The sequence below is a fragment of the Narcine bancroftii genome, chromosome 3 (assembly GCF_036971445.1).
Source record: "Narcine bancroftii isolate sNarBan1 chromosome 3, sNarBan1.hap1, whole genome shotgun sequence".
Lineage (NCBI taxonomy): Eukaryota > Metazoa > Chordata > Chondrichthyes > Torpediniformes > Narcinidae > Narcine > Narcine bancroftii.
In genome coordinates, this window is record NC_091471.1 from 235,111,913 (window position 1) to 235,138,202 (window position 26,290).

At 51.7% G+C, this 26,290-nt stretch overlaps 1 protein-coding gene across 2 annotated transcripts in view; it reads left to right on the forward strand.

Annotated features, from left to right (window-relative positions):
• The window catches only part of LOC138758323 (myosin-10-like), a 130,650-nt gene that overhangs the window by 44,357 nt on the left and 60,003 nt on the right, over positions 1-26,290 (forward strand). For both annotated transcript variants that reach the window (XM_069927076.1, XM_069927077.1), the window contains 15 exons: positions 9,856-10,049; positions 10,530-10,651; positions 11,027-11,096; positions 11,560-11,720; positions 12,667-12,775; positions 13,330-13,461; positions 15,108-15,314; positions 15,617-15,754; positions 18,615-18,738; positions 20,008-20,179; positions 20,668-20,880; positions 21,580-21,724; positions 22,764-22,970; positions 23,682-23,786; positions 24,061-24,213. In XM_069927076.1, coding sequence (XP_069783177.1) covers positions 9,856-10,049; positions 10,530-10,651; positions 11,027-11,096; positions 11,560-11,720; positions 12,667-12,775; positions 13,330-13,461; positions 15,108-15,314; positions 15,617-15,754; positions 18,615-18,738; positions 20,008-20,179; positions 20,668-20,880; positions 21,580-21,724; positions 22,764-22,970; positions 23,682-23,786; positions 24,061-24,213 — 2,252 coding nt within the window. The remainder of the gene's footprint in view (positions 1-9,855; positions 10,050-10,529; positions 10,652-11,026; positions 11,097-11,559; positions 11,721-12,666; positions 12,776-13,329; positions 13,462-15,107; positions 15,315-15,616; positions 15,755-18,614; positions 18,739-20,007; positions 20,180-20,667; positions 20,881-21,579; positions 21,725-22,763; positions 22,971-23,681; positions 23,787-24,060; positions 24,214-26,290) is intronic.

Below are 26,290 nucleotides of genomic sequence, written 5' to 3' on the forward strand. Positions count from 1 at the left end.
TGCGGTGAGGAGGTTTTTGTGGAAGGGTAAATTACCCAGGATAGCATTGCAGAAATTGACTTGGAAATCTGCTTTAGGGGGACTTCAACTGCGCCATTTTCAGAATGATTATAAGGCAGCACAATTACAATTTGTTAATAGGATGTTAGATGTTACTTAACCTCCTGGTTTGGCTAAAATTGAATTGGCTTGTATTTCTGAGTTTCAGGTTCATCAATTTATATTTGTGGAATTGTTGTTTGTTACAGGGATATAATATGCCGGTTTTAAAACATTTACTAGTGATTTGGACCTAAAGAAATTCTGTTATAGGTTTTGGGGGTAAGATTACAGCCCAAACCCTGTTATATCAAAATAGAGTTATTCCTTTTTCAATGGATAATTTGTATTTAAAGATTTGGGATTCTAAGGGTATAAAGGTGGTCGATGATTGTTTTGAAGACGGACAGTTTCTCTCTTTTACTAGGCTTGGGGAAAATTTGGGATACCACTTAATTCTTTATTTGTATATTATCAAGTGCGAGCTTTGATGATGGATTATTTTGAAAGAGAAATGGTGCTACATAAATTAACTAAGTTGGAGCTTTTAATTTTAGACACATTAAAAAGGGGATTTATTTCAGACATGTATGCCTTGCTACAAGTTAAGATGAATAATCCAGATTTAAGCAAATCTAGAATTAAATGGGAAGAAGATTTATCTTTTGATATATCTCAGGAGGAATGGGAAGTTATGTGTCTAGATGGTCTGACTAAATTACTCAGTGTAAGTTATAGTTTAGTTAACTATAAGTTTTTACATCAGTTGTACTTGACCCCCAAGAAGTTAAAAAGATATGGTTTTAGTAGTTCAGATTTATGCTTTAGGTGTGGACTTCATACTGGAAAGTTTGTATACACAGTTTGGTTTTGTGATAAGGTTCAACCATTTGGAAAAAAATTTTAAAACTTTTTGCAAGATTTATTTAAAATTAAATTACCATTGGACCCATTAATGTTTTTGTTGGGTTATGCTGTATCTTTAGTCACTGGTTTAGGGTTGGACAAGTTTCAGATGGCGTTTATTCGTTTAGCATTGGCAGTAGCGCGGAAAGTATTGCGATTACTTGGAAAGATAATGTGGAATTAAATATAGCCCACTGGCACAATGAGTTAAATTAGATATAATTTGCACATTAATTATTCTTTTTTTGTTCTGATGTGGTCACCTTATTTGGAATTTATGGTTTTGGAAATATCTAAATTTTTTTTTAATGTAAGTTTGACACATCACACAGTGTATGTCTTTGGCTTGGCTTCGCGGACGAAAATTTATGGAGGGGGTAAATGTCCACGTCAGCTGCAGGCTCGTTTGTGGCTGACAAGTCCGATGCGGGACAGGCAGACACGGTTGCAGGGGAAAATTTGTTGGTTGGGGTTAGGTGTTGGGTTTTTCCACCTTTGTCTTTTGTCAGTGAGGTGGACTCTGCAGTCTTCTTCAAAGGAGGTTGCTGCCCGCCGAACTGTGAGGCTCCAAGATGCACGGTTTGAGCCGATATCAGCCCACTGGCGGTGGTCAATGTGGCAGGCACCAAGAGATTTCTTTAGGCAGTCCTTGTACCTCTTCTTTGGTGCACCTCTGACACGATGGCCAGTGGAGAGCTCGCCATATAACACGATCTTGGGAAGGCAATGGTCCTCCATTCTGGAGATGTGACCTACCCAGCGCAGTTGGATCTTCAACAGCGTGGATTCGATGCTGTCGGCCTCTGCCATCTTGAGTACTTCGATGTTAGGGATGAAGTCGCTCCAATGAATGTTGAGGATGGAGCGGAGACAACGCTGGTGGAAGCATTCTAGGAGCCGTAGGTGATGCCGGTAGAGGACCCATGATTCGGAGCCGAACAGGAGTGTGGGTATGACAACGGCTCTGTGTACGCTTATCTTTGTGAGGTTTTTCAGTTGGTTGTTTTTCCAGACTCTTTTGTGTAGTCTTCCAAAGGCGCTATTTGCCTTGGCGAGTCTGTTGTCTATCTCGTTGTCGATCCTTGCATCTGATGAAATGGTGCAGCCGAGATAGGTAAACTGGTTGACCGTTTTGAGTTTTGTGTGCCCGATGGAGATGTGGGGGGGCTAGTAGTCATGGCAGGGAGCTGGCTGATGGAGGACCTCAGTTTTCTTCAGGCTGACTTCCAGGCCAAACATTTTGGCAGTTTCCGCAAAACAGGACGTCAAGCGCTGAAGAGCTGGCTCTGAAAGGGCAACTAAAGCGGCATCGTCTGTAAAGAGTAGTTCACGGACAAGTTGCTCTTGTGTCTTGGTGTGAGCTTGCATGCGCCTCAGATTGAAGAGACTGCCATCCGTGCGGTACCGGATGTAAACAGTGTCTTCATTGTTGAGGTCTTTCATGGCTTGGTTCAGCATCATGCTGAAGAAGATTGAAAAGAGGGTTTGTGCGAGAACGCAGCCTTGCTTCACGCCATTGTTTTTTTTTTTTTTTTTTTTTTTTTAGTTTTAGCGTTTATCTAAAGCACACAGTGCAAAATTACAAGGGATCAAGGTCTTTAAAGTTTAGATCACTGTCATAAACCCACCGCAGGTGCATACTTTTGGTCACAATAAAAATTGCCCGTTTTCCAGGAGTCAGCTATTGTGGCATGAATCACACTCAAAAAAAAAATCCCTTCTTTCAAAATAAAAGCTTCACACCATTGTTAATGGAGAAGGGTTCAGAGAGCTCATTGCTGTATCTGACCCAACCTTGTTGGTTTTCGTGCAGTTGGATAACCATGTTGAGGAACTTTGGGGGGCATCCGATGCGCTCTAGTATTTGCCAAAGCCCTTTCCTGCTCACGGTGTCGAAGGCTTTGGTGAGGTCAACAAAGGTGATGCAGAGACCTTTGTTTTGTTCTCTGCACTTTTCTTGGAGATGTCTCATATTTTATTTTTTTATCCGCCAATTCTCTTCTTTTAGTTGTATCTTCCTTCATTGCTAATTTTTTTTCTATATTTACTATTTCCCTTTCCAACTGCTCTGTTTCCTGATTATAGTCCTTCTTCATCTTGGTTACATAACTTATTATTTGCCCTCTAATGAATGCTTTCATTGCATCCCATAGTATAAACTTATCTTCCACTGATTCCGTATTTATTTCAAAATACATTTTTAATTGTTTTTCAATAAATTCTCTAAAATCCTGCCTTTTAAGTAGCATGGGGTTTAATCTCCATCTATACATTCTTGGAGGGATGTCCTCTAGCTTTACTGTCAATATTAAGGGTGAATGGTCCGATAGTATTCTAGCTTTATATTCTGTTTTTCTTACTCTATCTTGCATACTAGCTGATAACAAAAATAGGTCTATTCTTGAGTATGTTTTATGTCTAGCCGAGTAATATGAATATTCCTTTTCTTTTGGGTTTTGTTTCCTCCATATATCCAAAAGTTGCATTTCTTGCATTGATTTAATTATAAATTTGGTTACTTTGTTCTTTCTGTTAATTTTTTTCCCAGTTTTATCCATATTTGAATCCAAATTCAGGTTGAAATCCCCTCCTATTAGTATGTTCCCTTGCGTATTAGCTACCTTCAAAAAGATATCTTGCATAAACTTTTGATCTTCTTCGTTAGGTGAATATACATTAAGTAGATTCCAAAACTCCGAATATATCTGACATTTTATCATAACATATCTGCACGGATGGCAGTCTCTTCAATCTGAGGCGCCTGCAAGCTCACACCAAGACACAAGAGAAACTTGTCCGTGAACTACTCTTTGCAGATGATGCCGCTTTAGTTGCCCATTCAGAGCCAGCTCTTCAGCGCTTGACGTCCTGCTTTGCGGAAACTGCCAAAATGTTTGGCCTGGAAGTCAGCCTGAAGAAAACTGAGGTCCTCCATCAGCCAGCTCCCCACCATGACTACCAGCCCCCCCACATCTCCATCGGGCACACAAAACTCAAAACGGTCAACCAGTTTACCTATCTCGGCTGCACCATTTCATCAGATGCAAGGATCGACAATGAGATAGACAACAGACTCGCCAAGGCAAATAGCGCCTTTGGAAGACTACACAAAAGAGTCTGGAAAAACAACCAACTGAAAAACCTCACAAAGATAAGCGTATACAGAGCCGTTGTCATACCCACACTCCTGTTCGGCTCCGAATCATGGGTCCTCTACCGGCACCACCTACGGCTCCTAGAACGCTTCCACCAGCGTTGTCTCCGCTCCATCCTCAACATCCATTGGAGCGCTCACACCCCTAACGTCGAGGTACTCGAGATGGCAGAGGTCGACAGCATCGAGTCCACGCTGCTGAAGATCCAGCTGCGCTCGATGGGTCACGTCTCCAGAATGGAGGACCATCGCCTTCCCAAGATCGTATTATATGGCGAGCTCTCCACTGGCCACCGTGACAGAGGTGCACCAAAGAAAAGGTACAAGGACTGCCTAAAGAAATCTCTTGGTGCCTGCCACATTGACCACCGCCAGTGGGCTGATAACGCCTCAAACCGTGCATCTTGGCGCCTCACAGTTTGGCGGGCAGCAGCCTCCTTTGAAGAAGACCGCAGAGCCCACCTCACTGACAAAAGGCAAAGGAGGAAAAACCCAACACCCAACCCCAACCAACCAATTTTCCCTTGCAACCGCTGCAATCGTGTCTGCCTGTCCCGCATCGGACTGGTCAGCCACAAACGAGCCTGCAGCTGACGTGGACTTTTTACCCCCTCCATAAATCTTCGTCCGCGAAGCCAAGCCAAAGAAAGAATCTCCCTGCTGGATCTATTATTTCCTCTTCTATTTTAAATGGCACATTTTTACTAATTAATATAGCCACTCCTCTTGCTTTTGAATTATACGATGCTGCTGTTACATGTCCTACCCATTCTCTCTTTAATTTCTTGTGCTCCAATTCAGTTAAGTGTGTTTCTTGGACAAATGCTATATCAATTTTTTCTTTTTTCAGTAAATTTAGTAGTTTCTTCCTTTTAATTTGGTTATGTATTCCATTAATATTTAAAGTCATATAGTTCAGCGTAACCATTTTATAATTTGTTTATCTTCCCTTTCCGTTTTTCCATCATTACCTTTCCTCCTTTTCCATTTCTGTTTTTTTATTTTAAACCCTTTATAAGACAACATTCCTAAAACATCAAACATTTTCCTTATTCTCCTATTTATACCTTCTTTAGCCCCAATCTCCCCTTCCCCTCCTGAGTTGTCCTTTATCCCTTGTCGTACAACCACATCTCCCCTCTCCATTTGGGTTTGCGAATTCACTCGCAAGCGTCAACTGATTTTGCAGTGACCGCCATTCCCCCCCACCCAGCCCCCCCCAGAAAAGATTTCACTTTTCATATGTAACAAAGGTCACTCTTTTAATTCCCTCCTTATTCTCTCTATTCCATTACCTTCCCTTATTAATTCTTGTCTATACTATCTATATTTTCCTCTAAGTACAGATACATTCACGTATGCACATTATACCTATACACTCTTATACCTCTTTACCCACATACATATCAATCGTGATCATTTTTACTCTCATTACACGTCCTCATCCCTCAGTCTATTTTGTAATTGTTCTGCAAATTTTCGTGCTTCTTCTGGATCCGAGAATAGTCTGTTTTGTTGTCCTGGAATAAATATTTTCAATACCGCTGGATGCTTTAGTATAAATTTATACCCTTTCTTCCATAAAATCGCCTTTGCTGTATTGAACTCCTTTCTCTTCTTTAGGAGTTTAAAACTTATATCTGGATAAATGAAGATTTTTTGCCCTTTATACTCCAGTGGCTTGTTGCCCTCTCTTACTTTTTCCATTGTATTCTCCAGTACCTTTTCTCTTGTAGTATATCTTAGGAATTTTACTAAAATAGATCTTGGTTTTTGTTGTGGTTGTGGTTTAAAGGCCAATGCTCTATGTGCCCTTTCTATTTCAATTTCTTGCTGTAGTTCTGGACATCCTAGGATCCTAGGGATCCAATCTTTTATAAACTCCCTCATATTCTTGCCTTCTTCATCTTCCTTAAGGCCCACTATCTTTATGTTATTTCTTCTGTTATAATTTTCCATTATATCTATTTTTTGAGCTAACAGTTCTTGTGTCTCTATAGCTTTTTTATTAGATTCCTCTAATTTCTTTTTTAAGTCCTCTACCTCCATTTCTGCTGCTACTGCCCGCTCTTCCATCTTGTCCATTTTCTTTCCCATTTCTGTTAAGGTCATATCTATTTTATTCATTTTCTCTTCTGTGTTGTTTATTCTTCTTCTTAAATCATTAAATTCCTGTGTTTGCCATTCTTTAAATGACTCCATGTATCCTTTAATAATAGAAAGTACAACCTTTATCTTGCCTTTCCCTTCTTCTTCTATTTCACTGTACTCTTCCTCTTCCTCTTCTTCTTCCTCTGGGTTGGCCATCTGTTGTTTCTTTGTTGCCCTTTTCTTCTCTTCTTTCTTGTTTCCATTGTCTTTTGTGTTCTCTTCTTGCTGCAGGTGTTCTGCAGCTGTCGTTGCTGGCTGTGGAGATCGACTCCCCAGCTGGTCCCCCCTCCCGTCGGTGTGTTTTTTTTCATGCGCATCGCGCATGCGTGACTCCTCGCGCATGCGCGGTTGTGCACTTTTACTCGGCTCAGCGAGCCATTTTTGTAGTCCAATTTTTACCGACCTGAGGGAGCGGGTTTCACTCTCCACCGTGGGCCTCTTCGAACAGGTAAGGCCTTCTCCTTCTTCCTCCGTTGTCTTCTCTTCCTCTCTTCTTACCGTTGATTTCGATTTTTCTTTTTTTGTCGCCATCTTCTTTCCACCTTTATACTCACTTTTCTTTAACTTTTATTTCTGTGCCTTTGTGTTTTCCTTTGTTTTTCCCGACTTTTCTGGAGAGGGCTGGAGTTCACCGTCCGGCCACTACTCCATCACGTGACTCCTCGTTTCTTGGAGATGTCTGAGGGCAAAGACCATGTCAGTAGTTCCTCTGTTTGCACGAAAGCCGCACTGTGATTCTGGGAGAACATTCTCGGCGACACTAGGTATTATTCTATTTATGAGAATCCTAGCGAAGATTTTGCCTGCAATGGAGAGCAGCGTGATTCCCCTGTAGTTTGAGCAGTCTGATTTCTTGCCTTTGTTTTTGTACAGGGTGATGATGATGGCATTACAAAGGTCCTGAGGCAGTTTTCCTTGGTCCCAACAAAGCTTGAAAAACTCATGCAGTTTGGCATGCAGAGTTTTGCCGCAGCCTTCCAGACCTCTGGGGGGATTCCATCCATACCTGCTGCTTTGCCACTTTTCAGTTGTTCAATTGCCTTATATGTCTCTTCCCGGGTGAGGACCTCATCCAGCTCTAGCCTGAGGGGCTGTTGAGGGAGCTGGAGCAGGGCGGAATCTTGGACTGAGTGGTTGGCACTGAAAAGAGATTGGAAGTGTTCTGACCATCGGTTGAGGATGGAGATCTTGTTGCTGAGGAGGACTTTGCCATCTGAGCTGCGCAGCGGGCTTTGGACTTGGGGTGAGGGGCCGTACACAGCCTTTAGAGCCTCGTAAAAACCCCTGAAGTCGCCAATGTCCGCGCTGAGCTGGGTTCATTTGGCGAGGCTAGTCCACCACTCATTTTGGATCTCCTGGAGTTTGCGCTGAAGATGGCTGCATGCACGACGGAAGGCTTGTTTCTTCTCTGGCCAGGACGGCTTTGTAAGGTGAGCCTGGTGGGCAGCTCGCTTCTTTTCCAGCAGCTCCTGGATTTCCTGGCTGTTTTCGTCGAACCAGTCCTTGTTTTTCCTGGAGGAGAAGCCCAGTACCTCTTCAGTGGATTGCAGTATGGTAGTCTTCAGCTGATCCCAGAGGGTTTCAGGGGACGAGTCCATGAGGCGGATTGCATCCTCGAGCTGGTTTGCCTGGAAGTTTCCTCTCACTTTGTCTGACTGCAGGTTTTCAACATTGAACCTCTTTCTGGGGGCTTTATTGTTCCTGGGCTTTGGCTTGAAGTGAAGGTTGAGCTTGCAGCGAACCAGCCGATGGTCAGTGTGGCATTCCGCGCTGGGCATGACCCTGGTGTGAAGCACATCTCGTTTGTCTCTTTCTCGCACCAGGACGTAGTCCAGGAGGTGCCAGTGTTTGGATTGGGGATGCATCCAGGTAGTCTTCAGGCTGTCCCTCTGCTGAAAAAGGGTGTTTGTTATGACAAGCCGCTGTTCTGCGCAGAGCTCCAACAGGAGGCGCCCATTGTCGTTGCACTTGCTGACACCATGCTTGCCCAGGATTTCTGGCCAGGTTTCTGAGTCTTTGCCGACGCGAGCGTTGAAGTCACCAAGGATGACAACCTTGTCGGTTGTAGGGGTGCATTGAATGAGGTTGCGCAGGTCAGTGTAGAACTTGTCCTTTTCTGCTGGTTCCGCCTGGAGGGTTGGAGCATAGATACTGATGAGGGTGATGCAACGCTTGTTTTGATGGGGGAGTCGCATGGACATGATCCGGTCCGAGTGGTCTGTCGGGAGGTTTTCGAGTTTGGAGGCAATGGAATTCTTGACCATGAAGCCTACACCAGATAGGCTTGCCAGACCAGTAGAGTGTGTAGCCCGCGCCGCGTTCTTGGAGGCTGCCTACATCTGCAAGGCGGACTTCATTGAGAGCGTCTATATCGATGTCAAGTCTGAGGAGTTCATGTGCAATGAGGGCAGACCGATAAATGTTGTTTTTGCTCCCCTTGAGGGGTTTGTTCTGGGTGGGGGGGGGGGGAGGGTGGTTTTGCTTATTTTACTTTGTCTGTTTCATTTGTTTTTATATGTATTCTAAAATTATAAATAAAGTTTTAAAAAAAAATAGTAGGGAGTGTTGTAGAACAGAGAGACCTCGGGGTACAAGGACCGATATGGTGAACAGTGGGGAGTGTTGTAGAACAGAGAGAACTCGGGGACCAACACGGTGAATGGTCGGGAGACGAGGACCGACTCGGTGAACGGTGAGGAATGTTGTAGAACAGAGAGACCTCGGGGTACGAGGACCGACACAGTGAACGGTGGGGAGTGTTGTAGAACAGAGAGACCTTGGGGTACGAGGATCGACACGGTGAATGGTGGGGAATGTTGTAGAACAGGGGTGTCAAACTCAAATTCACAGAGGGACAAAATTAAAAACTTGGACTAAGTTGTGGGCCAAACTAAATATTTATTGAAAATTTTCAACAAGATCTGCATGTTTCTCTTCTTTCAACATATGTAATGTTAAACTTTTTCTTAGTAAAATCAATGTTTAATAATAGTTTTGGTTAAACTCTTTCCAGAAGAAGCATTAACAAATGAGAAATAAAATATTCAATAAATAATTTTTCTCTATAGCCTTTAAGCTCCTTTTAAATGTATTTTTTTTCACAAGCCAACAAGTCAAAAAAATAACTTGCTTCAATGACAAACAGGTTTGTCTTTTAAAATGATGAACATATAGTCTCCCTCCCACCTGTCTTGAAAGGTCCTGTTTTCTGTCTTTCGTTTGGCCATTTTTTGTAAGGGGTTTATTACATGTGAGTTGGGTGACAGGTCGCAGATGCTAATGAAAGTAAAGAGAGGAGGTGGGGGCAATTAGCGGCCTGACGGGCCGGCGCCAACGCATTTGCAAAGCATTCTGGGATTTGTAGTATTAGCTGTGCATGTGCTATACTGGCGCGGCGGCCAACGGGCCAGCTCTAATACATATTTGATATGATCTTGCGGGCCAAATATAATGCCTGAGTTTGACATGTGTGTTGTAGAACATAGAGACCTCGGGGTACGGCGACCAACACGGTGAACAGTGGGGAGTGTTGTAGAACAGAGAGACCTCGGGGTACAGGGACCAACACGGTGAATCACCCTACTCCCTCCCACCCCTCTTTGCAGTGGACCGGATCGTGGGCCTTGAGCAGGTGTCAGGAATGGCGGAGGCCACCATCGGAACGTCCTACAGGACGAAGAAGGGAATGTTCCGGACAGTGGGTCAGCTGTACAAGGAGTCGTTGTCCAGATTGATGGCCACCCTGAGGAACACCAACCCCAACTTTGTCCGGTGTCTGATCCCCAACCACGAGAAGAGGGTGCGAGGGGAGGGCAGTGAGCAGAAGCCAGAAGAAGGGTGCAGGGTGGGGTGAGAGGGTGGAAGAAGGGGGTGAAGGTGGGGGAGGGGGATGCTGGGGGAGGGAAGGGAGACGATGGGGGAGTGGGGTGGGAGAGGGGAAGGTGGGGAGGTGAGGGGAGGGGTGATGTTGGGGTGGGAGAGGGGACTGTGGGAGGGGAGTGGGGGAGGAGGGGCAGTTGGGGTGATGGTTGCGGAGGGGATGGGGGAAAGTATGGAGGGAGGTGGTGGGAACGGGAGGTGGTCGGGAGATGGTGTGGGGGTGTGGGGTGTGTGAGGGGAATGGGGGAGAGTGGGAGCAGGTGGGGTGTAGAGGAAGGAGGGGAGAAACAACTAGGGGAAAGGCTAGCCATTTCCAATGCCCGACCCTCTTCTCACCCCCATGCCTGCTAACCTCCCATCCATACCCACTTCCACCTGCTGACCCATGCTATTTCTCCAGGCAGGGAAACTGGACCCCCACCTGGTTTTGGAGCAGCTACGCTGCAACGGGGTGCTGGAGGGGATACGCATCTGTCGCCAGGGCTTCCCCAATCGTCTGGGCTTCCAGGAACTCCGGCAAAGGTGAGGTATGGGGCCTGGGGAGGGTGTGGCCCTGGCCTGGTAGGGGCTTCATCTCCCTTCCCCTCTCCCCCACCTCTCTCCCCATCTCCCCCACCTCTCTCCCCATCTCCCCCACCACTCTCCCCATCTCCCCCACCACTCTTCCTATCTCTTCCACCTCTCTCCCCATCTCCCCCACCACTCTCCCCATCTCATCCACCTCTCCCCATTTCCCTGTCTCCCCCTCCCCTTCTCTCTCTCCCCACTCTCCTTTCTCTCTCTCTCTCTCCCTCCTCTCCCCCCACTTTCTCTCCCAAGCCCTCTCTCACATCCCCTCACCCTCCTCTCTCTCTCTGCCCCATTTCTCATTTGTAAACCTGGCTCTTTCCTATCTAGATACGAGATTCTGACTCCAAATGCAATTCCAAAGGGGTTCATGAATGGGAGGCAAGCTTGTCAGCTCATGGTGAGTCCCAGCCCTGGGGAGGGTGTGTCTAGATTATGGGCCCAGGTCCCGGAGTATATATATCTTGCCTCGACCGTTCGGCTCCCTCAGTCCTTGCTCTGGGGAGGGTGGGCCTTGATTTTGGGCCCTCGTCCCAGAATATATACATCTCCCCTCGACAGTGCAGCTCCTTCAGTCCTGGCCCCGGGGAATGTGGGCCTGGATTATGGCCCCTGGTCCTGGAGTATATAATCTCCCCCTCAGTCCCAGCCTCGGGGAGGGTGGGCTTGGTTTATGGGCCCGGCCCTGGAATATATACATTTCCCCCTGATCTCCCCCTGACAGTGCAGCTCCTTCAGTCCTGGCCCTGGGGAGAGTGGGCTTGGATTATGGGCCCCAGTCCCGGTGTATATACATCTCCCCCCGACAGTACGGCTCCCGGGGAGGGTGGGTGAATTTTATTTATTGTTCGACTCCTCTGCAGACCCAAGCTCTGGATCTAGATGACAATCTGTTCCAGATTGGACAGACAAAGGTATTTTTCCGAGCCGGAGTCTTGGCTCAGCTGGAAGAGGAGAGGGATTTGAAGATCACAGATACGATCATCCTGTTTCAAGCTTCTGCACGAGGTTTCCTGGCTCGTAGGTTAGTTCCCCAGTCGGGCAGGGGTTACAGACGACACTTTCCAAGTTCTAATGTTTCCCAATTTCAAAAAGTGTCATCTTCACAGAAACATAAGTGATGATATTCCTAATTAATACTAAAAACCAAACTCCGTGGTTGCAGCTGTAAGTAGCTTTAATTCGTAGATAAAATGGAGAAACATTTTGCATAACTTTGCATTGTCATTTCATAACAATGAGTAAACAAAGCAAACTGTAAAATTATAACGATATTCAACCCCAGATATAAAAAATAAATAAGATGGTAAGATGAAATTAATATGAATTAAGATAGATACAAAGAAAAGTATCTCAAACTGACGTATCTTTCATGGTTCTTTGAAGAATGAGATACAAACTCCCACCTGCTCAGATATTACAACATATGATGTTGTAGTAACTATCGTAACACCACAAACAACAACTTTTCTTAAAGTGAATGGCCCAAAATTAACAAAAGAATCAAAAACACAAGGTTTTCACCTTTACTGGGGTTACTCCCCTTCACTGCCCCTCTCTCCACTCACATCCTACAGAAGAGTTAAAACCTTCATCCCCACATACACACACCCCTGTTGGAGGGGTTAACCTCCCCCTCCCACCCCACATATCTAGTGGCCCGTGAGCTTTGTGGAAAGAGAGTGAGAGGTGGGAGTGAGAGGGGTGTAGAGGGATGAGGAGGAAGAGGGAGGAGGTAGAAACAGTAGGGGGGGGAGAGGGAGTAGAAACAGGGAGAGGGAGTGGGAAGGGTGGGGTGACAGAGAGTGGAGGAAGGGAAGACAGAGTATGAGAGAGAGAGGAATGGGGATGTTTTGAGTGTTCCCCACGACCGGGTACCTTGTTTTAACAGAAGGAAGGTTATTGTGGAGACCACAGACCCATGTTTTCCTATTTCCCCCCATGTCCCCCATCACCCCTCCCCCATCCAGGGCATACCAGAAGCGGCGGAAACAGCTCAGTGTGCTGAAAGTGCTCCAGAGGAATTGTGCAGCCTATCTAAGTCTCCGTCATTGGCAGTGGTGGAGGCTGTTCACCAAGGTGCATCATTTACAGGGCCCCGGGGAGGACAAGGAGGGGGCGGCTCTGGGGAACTAGTGAGGTCAAGGAAGGAACAGCTCTGGGGATCTGGTGAGGTCAAGGAAGGATCAGCTCCGGGGATCTGCTGATGTCAAGGAAGGAACAGATTCAGGGACCTGGTGAGGTCAAGGAAGGAGCAGCTCCAGGGATCTAGTGAGGTCAAGGACAGAACAGCTCTGGGGATCTGGTGAGGTTAAGAAAGGATCTGCTCTGGGGATCTAGTGAGGTCAAGGAAGAAGCAGCTCCACGGACCTGGTGAGGTCAAGGAAGGAGCAGCTCCAGAGATCTAGTGAGGTCAAGGAAGGAGCTGATCTGGGGATCTAGTGAGGTCAAGGGAGGACCTGATCTGGGAATGGCGAAATCAAGGAAGCGGCCACTTTGGGGACCTGGTGAGGTCAAGGCGGTTGCTCCCTGTGGAGGGAGGAGGGAAGGGGCAGAGGAGGGTCTTAAGCTGCCAGACACCCTCCCCCAAAACTTGCCTGGCCTCAGTAATCACACCCCTTCCTCCACCCCAGGTGAAGCCCCTCCTCCAGGTGACCAGTCAGGATGAGGAGATGCAGGCAAAAGAGGAGGAGCTGCTCAGAGTCAGGGAGCAGTATGTCCGCACAGAGCAGGCGCTAGCCGAGATCAATCGCAGGCACACGCAGGTGAGTGCTCCCTCCCTTCCATCCCCCAACCCTCTGCTCCTTCCCTCATCCTTCCTACTCCTCCATCCCCCTCCCCTCATCCTTCCTACTCCTCCATCCTCCATCCCCTCCCCTCATCCTTCCTACTCTTCCATCGTTCATCCCTCCCTCCTCCTCCTCAGTCCCTCAACCATCATTCCCACTCAGTCCCTCATCCTCTCCCTTCTGCCCCTCATACCTCCCTCCCTTGCATCATCTATCAACCCAGTACCCCTCCCTCTCCTCCCACCTCCACTCTCTCTCCCCATCTCTCTCCCCTCTCTCTACCCCTTCTTTCTCTCCACCTCTCCCACTCTCTCTCCCCATCTCTCTCCCCATTATTCCCCCTTTTTCCCCTCTCTTCCCTGTCCCCCCTCTCCCCGCTTTTCTTTCCACCTCTTTTCCCCTCACTCTCCCCTTTTCTCCTCTCCACCTCCCCTCTTTTCCCTTCTCTCTCTCCCTACACTCCCTCTCTCCCCCTCCATCTCCCTTCCAACTTGCCTCCCTCCCTTCCCCTAACTTCCCCTGCACCATTCTCTCATTCTTCTTTCCCCTGCTTCACTCCCTCCTTCTTCAACCCCTCCCTCCTTTCCTCCACCCTCAACTCCACCTCTCTCCCTTCAACCCCTCCCTTCTTCACACCTCCCTCCACCCCTTCAACCCTACTCTTCCCCTCCTCCTTCCCTCATCTCCCCCTTGCCCCTGCCCTAATCCTTTCCTTTCTTCCAGTCCTCCCTTTACCCTTTATCCTCTCACTTCTCTCCCTCTCTTCTCCGTCTCCCTCCTTTCCCTCCTACCTCTTTAAACCTCACTCTCCCTCCTACAACCAATTCTGTTTCCTTCCCCCCTCCATTCTGTCTCCCACAACCCTCCAGCATTCCCTCTCCCTTCCCCTCTTCACCCCTCCCTTCCCTTTCCCCTTCTAATCCCCCCTCTCTGTCCCTCCTCCCTTCGCCCCTCCTGCACCCTCCCCTCCCTCCTAAAAACTATTCCCTCCATCCTCCCTCCCTCATCCTCTCCACCACTCCCTCCTTTCTCATCCCCACTCTTCCACCCCCCATCCCACTCCCTCCCTTACTCTACCCACTCTCTCTGTATCCCAGCTCGGGAGTGTGTGACAGGGTCGGGGAGAGGGTATTCACACTGTGTCCCACTCCAAGAGTGTAACAGGACAGAGGGAGAGGGAATTTACTCTGTGTCCCACCCCGGAAGTGTGTGTGACGGGACGGGGGAGAAGGGGCTTCACTTTGTGTCCCATCTCGGGAATGTGTGACAGGACCGGGGGAGAGGAAATTTCACTCTGTGTCCCACCCCAAGCGTGTGTGACGGGAAGGGTAGAGAGGGAGTTTCACTCTGTCCCACCCCGGGAGTGTGTGATGGGACAGGGGAGAGGGAGCTTCACTCTGTTTTCCACCTCAGGAGTATGTGACGGGTTGGTGGGAGGGTATTCACTCTGTGTCCCACCCCGGGAGTGTGTGACAGGACGGGAGGAGAGGGGATTCACTCTGTGTCCTACCCCAGGAGTGTATGAGGGTTGGGGGAGAGGGGGCTTCACTCTGTGTCCCACCCCAGGATTGTGTGACAGGAAGGAGGAGAGGGGGCTTCACTCTGTGCCCTCTGGAACATAGGCACTGGAGGAGCGGACTACCCTAGCGGAGCAGTTGCGGACGGAGAGGGAATTGTGCGCAGAGGCAGAGGAGATGAGGGAGCGACTCGAGGCGAGGAGAAGGGAAGTGGAGGAACTGGTGGAGGAGCTGGAGGTGCGACTGGAGGAAGAGGAGGAGCAGTTACGGCAGCTGCAGGCTGAGCGGCGGACGATGGAGCGGCAGGTTCAGGTATGACATCGGGACACTGGCTGTTCAGTCAGGACACTGACCGTCCGCGATGCTTAGCATTTGTGATGCTGACCATCTGCCTTAGGACACTGACCTTTGGAAAAACTGACCATCCAGCTTATAACAGTGACTGTCCGGGACATTGACCATTGGGAACTGACAATCTGGCTCGGGATACTAATTACAGGACACTGACAGTCCAGCTCGGATGCTGACCATCTTGGGGACTGTAGGTCCAGGAGACCAGATGACAGATGAACCTTGACCCCTGACCCTGGCACTAAACCCTGATCTCTGCACAGGAAGTGGAGGAGCGGCTGGAGGCAGAGGGATTGGCACAGCAAGAGCAGCGGACGGAGCGAACATGCCAGGATGGGCAACTCTGCAACCTGGTTGACCAGTTGGGCCGGTTGGAGGACCAGTCCTGCCGGCTGGCCAAGGTCAGAGGTCACCACTCAGCTTCAATCCAACCCTCTTTATCTCACCCCCACCCTGTTCGCTTTCCTGCACTGAAACTCTCTCTCCCCTGCCTCAGCCAAACCCTGACCCCACCTTTCACCCTGCCCTGATGCTCTGCCCTCCTCCACACTAGCTCTCCCTTCCACCCTGCTAGCTTTCCCCTCCTCCCGGCTCTCGCTGCCTCCCGGCTCACCCCGCCTCCCTGCTCTGTCCTCCACCCCGCCTCCCGGCTTTGCACTTCTTCCTGCCCTTGCTGCTTCCCCGCTCTCCCGGCATTCCCCGCTCTCCCCTCCACCCCGCTCTCCCCTCCACCCCGCTCTCCCCTCCACCCCGCTCACCCCTCCACCCCGCTCTCCCCTCCACCCCGCTCTCCCCTCCACCCCGCTCTCCCCTGCACCCCGCTCTCCCCTGCACCCCGCTCTCCCCTCCACCCCGCTCTCCCCTCCACCCCGCTCTCCCCTCCACCCCGCTCTCCCCTCCACCCCGCTCTCCCCTCCACCCCGCTCTCCCCTCCACCCCGCTCTCCCCTCCTCACCGCTCTCCCCTCCTCACCGCTCTCCCCTCCTCACCGCTCTCCCCTCCTCACCGCTCTCCCCTCCTCACCGCTCTCCCCTCCTCACTGCTCACCCCAACTCTCCGCTCTCCCCTCCTCCACACTCTCCCCTCCTCCACACTCTCACTGCCTCCCCACTCTCCCCTCATCCTCGATCTCTCCACTCTCCCCTCCTCCACGCTCTCACTGCCTCCCCAATCTCCCCTCCTCCTGCTCTTCCCCCCGCCTGCTCTCCCCCCTCCCCACTCTCCCCTCCACCCCACTCTCCCCACCTCCACTCCTACCCGCTCTCCCCTTCTCCCCACTCTTGCTGCCTCCCGGCTCTCCCCGCCTCCCCATCTCCCCTGCTCCTCGCTCTCCTCACCTCACCTCTCTCCCTGCTCTCCCCTCCACCCCAGACTCCACCCTCCCCACCTCCACTCCTCCCCGCTCTCTCCGCCTCCCTATCTCCCTTCTCGCTCTCCCCACCTCAACATTCTCCCCCCTCCCTGCTCTACCCTTCTCCAGGCTCTCCACTCCTCCCTGCTCTCCCCTCCTCCCCTTACTCTCTCCCTCCTCCCCTAACTCTCCCTTCTCCCATTGCTCTCCCTCCCTCCTCCCCTCTCTCATTCCCTCCTCCTCACTCCCACCTCCCCTCACTCTCTTGTTGCATCACTCACAGTCCCACCACCCCTCACTCCCTTCTCCCCACACCCCCTCCTTCGTCCCCTTACTTTCCCTGCTCCCCTCACTCTCCTTCCTCCCCTCACACTCCCTCCACTCTTCACTCTCCCACATCCTTTCACTATCCCTCTTCCCCTCACTCACTCCCTCCTCCCCTCACTCTCTCCCTCCCCTCACTCTCTCCCTCCCCTCTCTCTCCCTCCCCTCACTCTCTCCCTCCCCCTCTCTCTCCCTCCCTACTCTTTCCCTCCTAACCTTGCTCTCCCTCCTGCCCTCACACTCTCCCTCCTACTCATATGCTCCTCTCCCTCCCTCCCCTAACTCTCACCCTCCTCCCATCACTTTCCCTCCTCCCCTCACTCTCCCTACCTCCCCTCGCTCAGCCTCCTCCTCTCGATCTCTCCCTCCTCCCCTCATTCTTTCCCTCCACCTCACTCACCCTCCTCCTCCCACACTCTCCCTCTGCTCGCTCTCACCCTCCCTCCCCCACTCTCACCATCCTACCCTCAACACCCTCTATCCACTCCCTCCCTCCTCCCCTCTCTCCCTCACCCCCTCCTCACTCTCCCTCCCCTTGCTCTCACCCTCCCTCCCCTTGCACTCACCCTCCCTCCCTCACTCACCCTCCACTCCCTCTATCATCCACTCCCTTCCTCCTCCCCTCACTCTCTCCCTCCCCTCACTCTCCCTTCCCTCATTTTCTCCCTCCCCTCACTCTCTCCCTCCTCCTCACTCTTTCCCTCCTCACCTCACTCCCTCCTGCCCTCACTCTCTCCCTCCTACTCTCATGCTCCTCCCCTCACTCTCCCTCCCTCACTCTCCATCCCCTCACTCTCACCCTCCTCCCATCACTTTCCCTCCTCCCCTCACTCTCCCTACCTCCCCTCACTCTACCCTTCTCTCAATCTCTCCTCCCCTCACATTCTCCCTCACACCCTCCTCCTCCCACACTCTCCCTCCCCTTGCTCTCACCCTCCCTCCCCCACTCTCACCATCCTCCCCTCACTCCCTCTATCGTCCACTCCTTCCCTCCTCCCTTCACTCCCTCCTCCCCTCACTCTCTCCCTCCTCTTAGTCTCACTCTCCCTCCTCCACTCACTCTCCCTCCTCCCCTCATTCTCTCTATCTCACTCCTCCCCTCACTTTCTCCTCACTCTCATTCTCTCTTCCCCTCACTCTCCCTCCTCACCTCACTCCCTCCTCCTCTCACTCTCCTTTCTCCCCTCACTCACTCCCTCCTCCTCTCTCCCTCCACTCACTCTCCCTCCTCCTCTCTCCCCTCCCTCCTCCCCTCTCTCTCCCTCTTCTTCTCACACTCCCTTCTCCCCTCACTCACTCCCACCTCCTCTCTCTCTCTCCCACCCCCTCTCTCCAACCTCCTCTCTCTCCAACCTCCTCTCTCTTCCTCCTCCTCTCTCTCCCACCTCCTCTCTCCCTCCTCCTCTCTCCCTCCTCCTCTCTCTTCCTTCCTCCTCTCTCTCCCTCCGCTCACTCTCCCTCCTCCTCTCACTCTCCCTCTTACTCTCCCTCCTCCCTTCACTCTCTCCCTCCACCTCTTACTTGCTCTCCCCTCACCTCCCACAAGTCCTGATTCCCCTCTCTTCCCCCTCCCCCCACTCATCCAGGAGAAGAGCCTGTTGGAAGACCGCATCTTAGAGGTGGCATCTCAGCTGCGCATCGAGGAGGAGGGAGTGAAGACCCTGTCCAAGCTACGGGGCAGACATGAGGCCATCATTGCAGACCTGGAAGGTGGGTTGCCAACCCACCCTCTCCCGCCACTCCCCTACCCTCCAAATCCCCACCATCCGCCAGGGAGATAGAGGTGGGGAGTTAGTCTGTGTAAACCAAATCCGCCGCGTCGATCTTCCACAGGGAACCCTCTCCTCTTGTCCAAAGGGAGTGAGTCCATAGGCCCTTTCAGGTGGATCCTCCAGCTTGAGGATGGAGGCAGGAGTGGATCTTAACTGCTGCAGCGTTACTTGGTCCACCTGAAAGGGCGGATTTATATCCAGAGTAGTCCCTACGGATCTGATGGAGGTGGGGCAACTGGTGCCGCAGCGCCACCCATCATAAATATGGGGCACTGCTCTGTGTTTCCCATAACAGTTCCAGCTGCATGGGGGATTATGGGTAGGGAAGACCGCCATTGCTATGCCGCGTTTTGAGCCACAAAGGGCAACCCTGGTGCTAGCTGCCAGCCAGGCTGTCACAGCCCGCAATGGCCACCCCTGCCCCGACGACCCCTGCCAACCCCTCCCCAGTGGTGAGGTTGTTAGGCAGTGGGATGGGGGGGCTGTCAGGCAGTGGAGAGATGTGTCGCCAGCTGATGGAATCATCAGCTCCACTCCCGCTCCAGCCAGCTGCTTACAGCGGCTGCACATTCAGGTGCATTGGCAGAGTCCGGCACTCCACCAATTTTCCCTCCCTGATGAGGGTTGGTGTCGATCCCATGGAGCCGCTTCTGCCACATTCAGGTGAGATTATCTTAGCTGCAAGAGGGGACATTATGCGGCTTTAAAAGGGGATGTTAAGGCCACCTGAAAGGGCCTCGTACATGGTGGATCGATCCTCTAATCCTCTAGTGAATGTGAGGAACTACTTCGCTCCATTGGGGTGGGTGGGGGCAGGAGAGAGTCAGTCCATGTACATTGATCCTCTTACAATCACACATCTGGAACACCAATACATGGAATATACACACATAGCACTGTTGGGGGGAGATGTATATACTCCAGGACTGGGGCCCGTAATCCAGGCTCACCCTTCCCGGGAACGGGACTGAGGGAGCCGCATGGTCAGGGGGGAGATGTGTATACCCTGGGACCGGGGCCCATAATCCAGACCAACTCTCCCCGGGGCCAGGACTGAGGGAGCGGCGCTGTCGGGGGGATATGTATATATTCCGGGACCAGGGCCCATAATCCAGGCCCACCCTCCCCGGAGCTGGGACTGATGGAGCCAGGGGTTTGGTGCACTGAGGGCTACCTCTCATACTCCCTCCCTACTTGGATGAGGTAGAGCGCCTGAAGGCAGAGGAGAGGAGATGCCAGGACCTGGAGAAGGTGACACGACGGATGGACAGCGAATCGGTGGATCTGCAGGAGAGGATGGCGGATCTACTAAGGCAGATCGAGGAGACAAGGGGACACCTAGTGATGAAGGAGGAGGAGGTCCAGATGGCTCTGTGCCGGTACGTGCGGGAATGGGGAGTGGTGGGGTTGATCGCAGAGGCATTATTTCTGGGGAAAGAGCAATCGGTGCTCAGCAAGACACTGGGAGGACTTTCCGCGAGAGGTTGGAGGAGAGAGAGGGAGAGAAATAGGGAAGAGAGAAAGAGGGGGAGGGGGTGAGAGGGAAGCACGAGAGAGAGTGAGGAGCATATTTCTAAAGATTCTCTATTGCTTCTCTCCCCTTCTCTCCGTCCTCACTCTCCACCTCGCTCTTCCCTTCGCCCTCTCCCCTCTCTCCCTTCCCCTCTTTTTCACCTTTTTCCCCTCTCTCCCTTCTTTCCTCTCTCCCCCTTTCTATCTCCTCCCACTCCTTCTCACTCTCACTCTTTTTCACCTCCCCTCACTCCCCTCCCCTTTTTTCACCTTTTTCTCTCCTCCCTTCTCCTCTCTCCCCTCCCTCTCTCTTCCCTTCTCTCCCCCCCTTTCCCCTTCCTCCTACCTGAGGCAGCGTTGACGAGGAGATGCTCCAGAAGAACAGTGCACTGAAGACCGTGCGCGAGCTGCAGTCATGGCTAGCAGAGCTGCGGGAGGATGTGGAGGTGGAGCGCGGGGCAGGTCTCGAGGCTGACAGGCAGAGGAGGGACCTGGCTGAGGAGCTGGAGGCCCTGAAGTCAGAGCTGGAAGATACGCTGGATACAACGGCAGCCCAACAGGAGCTCAGGTCTGCCTGTCGTGTGGTGGGCTGGGCAGCCATTTTGTGTGGGTCACCCCGTGGCAGCCATATTGTGTGGGTCACCCCATGGCAGCCATGTTGATGAGGGTCACCAAACTTTGTAGGCCATCCAAATGACCATAATATTGACAGAGGCAAACGTGGGATGGCAAATGAGAGACATTTTGTGTGTTCCAGGCATTGGCCATATTGAGTGAGGCACCCATTGGTATCCTCATGTAAAGGCTGCCCAATAGTAGCTTAACACTGCAGTCCATCACCCACTCCCTCCGAAACTCCCCCGACACTCATTCCCATATTGAGAAGGTCACCCAGTTGTGTCCATTTTGGGAATGCACCCCTTGAATGGCTATTTTGGGGAGGTCCATGTGCAGCAGGCATTCCGGGAAGTCACTGAGGGGCAGTCATTTTCCGAGGTTCCCATACAGCAGCTATTTTGGGGACATCCCTGAGCGATGGACATTTTGGGAAGGACCCTGAATGGCAGCCATTTTTGAGACAGTTCCTGACCAGCAGCAATTTTGGGACAGTCCCTGAGTGGCAGCCATTTTGGGACAGTCCCTGAGTGGTAGCCATTTTGTTGAGGTCTCCATGCAGCAGCCATTTTGTGGAGGACGTTTGAACTCAGGGATCTGAGCCCAGCCGTGGAGCCTCACCATCTCTCTGCCTTGCCCCCTGTACCAACAGGACCAAGAGGGAACAGGAGGTGTTGGAGCTGAGAAGGGCACTGGAGGAGGAGGGGAAGGCCCATGAGGAACAGGTCCGGGATATGAGACAGAGGCATGGCCAGGCACTGGAGCAGCTGTCCGAGGACGTGGAGAATGTTAGGAGGGTGAGGCTGGTGCAGTAGGTCTACTGGCACTCCCTCCCTCTGTCCCTCCGGCACTCCATCTCCTCCACTCCATCCCTCTGGCTCTCTCCCCGACACTCCCGCACTTCATCCCTCCGGCACTCCCCCGACCCTCCCAATATTCTCTTTCCTTCCACTCCAACACTCATTCCCTCCAGCACTCCCCTGACACTCCCTCCATCTGTCCCTTCATCGTTCCTCCACTCCCTCCCTCTGGCACTTCTCCGGCATTCCCCCGACACTCCCTCCGATCCTCCCTATGATCCTTCACTCCCGCCTTCCATCCCTCCAGCATTCTACCACTCCCTCCAAAACTCCCCCGACACTTCCTCCAGCACTCTATCATTCCTCCATTCCCCCGACACTCCCTCCGATCCTCCACTCCATCCCTCCCGCACTCATTCAGATATTCTCCTTTTCCTTCCACTCCCCTGAAATTCCCTCCCTCCGGCATTCCCCCGACACTCCCTCTAGCACTCCATCGTTCCTCCACTCTGCCGACACTCCCTCTGATACTCCCTCTTTCCCTACACTCTCTGGCACTCCATCCATATGTCCCACCCTCTATCCCTCCTTCACCACTCCCTCCCTCTGTCACTTCTCTCTTTATCCTCCCTCCATCTTCCTTACCCTTCACACCCCTCTCTCCCTTCCCTCGTCCCCCTCTCATGCTCCCTTCTCAACCCCCTCATGCTCCCCTCTCTCCCCCCTCTCTCTCACTCCTCTCTCTCTCTCTCTCTCTCTCTCTTTCTCTCTCTCTCTCTCTCGCTCCCCCCTCTCTCTCCCCTCTCTTGTCCCCCCTCTCTCTCCCCCCCCTTGTCCACCCCTCTTTTGCTCCCCTCTTTCATTCACGGTCTCTCCCCTCTCTCGCGCTCCCCTCCCTCACTCTCCTCCCTCTCCCCCTCTTGCACTCCCTCTCTCACGCTCCCCTCTCTCGCTCCCCTCCCTCGCTCCACCTCTCCATTTCTCTCCCATTCCTCTCTCTCTTCCCCTCTTCTCTCCCCCCCGCCACCCCCCTCAGGACAAGGTCACACTGGAGAAGGAGAAGCTGGTGCTGGAGAGGGAGCGCGAAGCTCTGACCAGCGAGATGCGGAGCCTGCGTTCACAGCGCTTGGATGCACAACACAGGAGCAGACGGGCTGAGGGCCAGGTGCAGGAGGCACAGGGGAGACTGCAGGGGAGCGAGCAGGAGCGAGCTCAGCTCACTGAGCGCCACACCAAACTGCAGGTGAGTGTGGAGGCTACAGGGTCTGCAGGGAAGGCTGGGAGATGCAGGGGAAGTTGTGGAACTGCGGTGGATGTTTGCAAAGCTGAGGAGGGGGTAGTGGTTGTGTGAGGGAGGTTGTGGAGTTGGAGGGAAGGCTGCAGGAGGTTGTGGCAGATGTAGTGGAGGCTGTGGGAGCTGCAGAGGTTCCCACCATCCTCTCCAGCAGAAGAAGGGGCTTTGGCTGAATGCAGAACCCCGGGACATTGCAGATGATGCAGAGCTACCGGAGGGATCGATGCGTGAATGAGGTTGCTGCAGGGAGGCATCGGGGATGAGATGGGAGGACAGGACCTCAATACAATCAGCACCGCTGCAGCGGAACTGCACGGCTCAACAACACCCCATCCTCATGGAACGTGCTCATGTTCCCCACGGAAACGATGGTGGAGCTCATGGTGATTTACCAAACTTGTCCAGATTCCCCCCTTTCTCTCAACTCTCTTCCTCCCTCCTCTCTCTCTCCCGATCTCCCTCCCTGCTCTCTCTCCCCCCGCTCTCCCTCCCTCCTCTCTCTCACCCCGCTTTCCCCCTCTCCCTTCCTCTCCCTCCTCTCTCTCCCCCTCTCCCTCCCTCCTTCTCTCTCTCTCTCTTCCCCTCCCTCCTTCTCTCCCTCTCCTTCCCCCTCTCCCTCTCTCCCCTTCCATTATCCCTCTCCCTCCCCCCTATTCCCAGGAAGAGCTGGAATCTGCCTCGGGAACTCTGGAAGGGACTGAGTCTCGAGTAAACCGACTGGCAAAAGGAGTGTCTGGCCTGGAGCTGCACCTTCAGGATACCCAGGTGAGCCAGATTCTTCTACCCCCACCCCACTATCGTGCTCCAGGTCGGCCGGACTGGGCCAGGGGTTGGCGGAGGAGCTATGGAGGGGTCACTGAGGATGAGGGGTGGAGGATAAACACCTCCCCTCCTGACGGGGAACAAAGGGGGAAGGGTACATGGGTAATGGGGGGGAGGAAGAGACCCCTCTCTCGCAATGGGGGGTATTGCCCTGAGTATGAGGGAGCCATACCAGCAATGAGGGAGCCTCCCTGACCCTCTCCTTCCCTCTCCCCAGGAACTGCTGCGGGAGGAGACACGCCAGAAGCTGGTCCTGAGTGTGAGGCTGCAGCGGCTGGAGGGGGAGAGAAGCTCCCTTCTCGAGGCCCTGGAGGAGGGGGGGCAGGGCAACCAGGCCCTCTCCTGCCAACTCACCACCCTGCAGGCCCAGGTAGGTGAGGAAGCTCCCGGGTAGGGGGAGGGGACGGATCTCCCGGGGAGGGGGAAGGAGCTCCTGGGGAGGGGGAGGGGAGGAAGCTCTGGGGGAGATGGAAGATCTCCTGGGGGGGGGGGAGGAGGAATCTTGGAATACTGTGTTTCACTTTAGAACAAGACAATAGACAATAGGAGCTGGAGTAGGCCATTTGGCCCGTCGGGCCAGCACCGCCATTTTAGATCATGGCTGATCATTACCATCAGTACCCCTTTCCAGCCTTATCCCCATAACCCTTAACTCCATTACCCACAACAGCACAGTAGAGGCCCTTCGGCCCTCAATGTTGTGCCGACCCAGACCCATACATTCCGAGCAAAGTATTCAAACCTCCCTATCCCATAACCCATCCACATGCCTGTCCCTTAAATGCCCCCAATATTACAGCCTCCACCACCAGCCCATAACTTTTGGGCTCCTTATTTAAGAAAAGATGTGCTGGTGTTGGAGAGGGTACAGAGAAGATTCACAAGAATGACTCCTGGATTGAAGGGATTAGAAGGGTTTGACGGCTCTTGGACTGGACTCCTTGGGGTTCAGAAGAATGAGGAGTGACCTCATTGAAACATTTAAAATGCTGACAGACCTGGACAGATGAGATGTGGCCAAGTTGTTTCCCAGGGCGGGAGTGTCAAGGGCAACAGGGCAGGATTTGAAGGGCGTCTACGTAGAACATCAGAGAGAAAACAACAGAATGCAGGAAACTGGCCCTTAGGCTCTTCTAGTCTGTGCCAAACTATTCTGCTTAGCCCCACTGACCAGCACCCAGTCCATTGCCCTCACACCTCTTCCATCCAAATTTTTCTTAAATGCAAAAATTGAGCCTGCAATCACTGCCTCAGCTCATTCCACACTCCCACTCATCTTTGTGTAAAGAAGTTCCCCTTAAAGCTTTCCCTTTCACCCTTACCCCATGTCCTCTGGTTTGGATCTCACCCACCCTTAGTGGAAAAAGCCGCCCGACATTTACTCTCTCTATCCCCCTCATCATTTTAATTACTTCAATCAAATCTCCCCTCATTCTTCTACACTCCAGGGAATAAAGTCCTAGCCTGTTTAATGTTTCCCCATAACTCAGTTCCTGAAGTCCAGGCAACATCCTCTATCAAATCTCCACTTACTCTTCTACGCTCAGGGAATAAAGTCCCAACCTGTTTAACCTTTCCCTGTAACTCATTTCCTAGTAAAGCTTCTCTGCAGTCTTTCCATCGCATTGAGATCTTTCCTGTAGTTTGGTGACCAAAAATACAGACTATACTTGAAATTAGGCCTCACCAATGTCTTATACAACTTTACCATGTTACGGAGTCCAGAGGACCCCAAAAACCAGCAGGAATAGATATGCACCACAACACAGGGTTACGAAAACAAGACTAGTTTTTAATTATAACTGAACAAGAAAACAGAATTAAACTCTAACTTATTACTTAACCTACCTAACTACTTAATTTCCCCCCCCAATATTAAGCGTGGGTGTGTGTAATATATATTTAAGATTAGAAAAGTTCTTTGGTTCACAGTCTAATCTCACTGGTTGCAGGCAATTCTTGTACTGTGCCTTAACAAAGTTCACCAGGCTTTGGTGCTTAACAGGCAAATGATTTCCACTCAGGAGGGTTCTTGCTGGTTTTCAGAGAGAGATTCCTTTTCTAGAACATCTGCAACTGATTCCTTCTCAATTAGTCTTGCTGACGAAACTTGCCCCCTTTAGGGTTCTCTTTCTTTCAGGTCGCCTTTCAGGCTGCCAGTCTCCTCCTTTGACCAGGCAGCCTTCCAAAAGTTTGCCAGCTTGTCCTTCTGGAACTGCTTTCTGTCTGTCTGTCTGTCTCTCTCTGTTTCACACCGTCCTTTTCTGAGAGCAAAACTGTTCTCCTCTGCCTGCAAAGATCACATGCTCTCCCAGGCAAGCTGCTGTCTATACTTTGTTGCCTCCTGCAAAAAGCATTCTGCAAAAGTCCTGCAAATATTCCATGTTTTACAGTGTGTGCAAGCTGCTCTAACAATTCCTCCCAAACCACCTCTAAATACTCTGTCA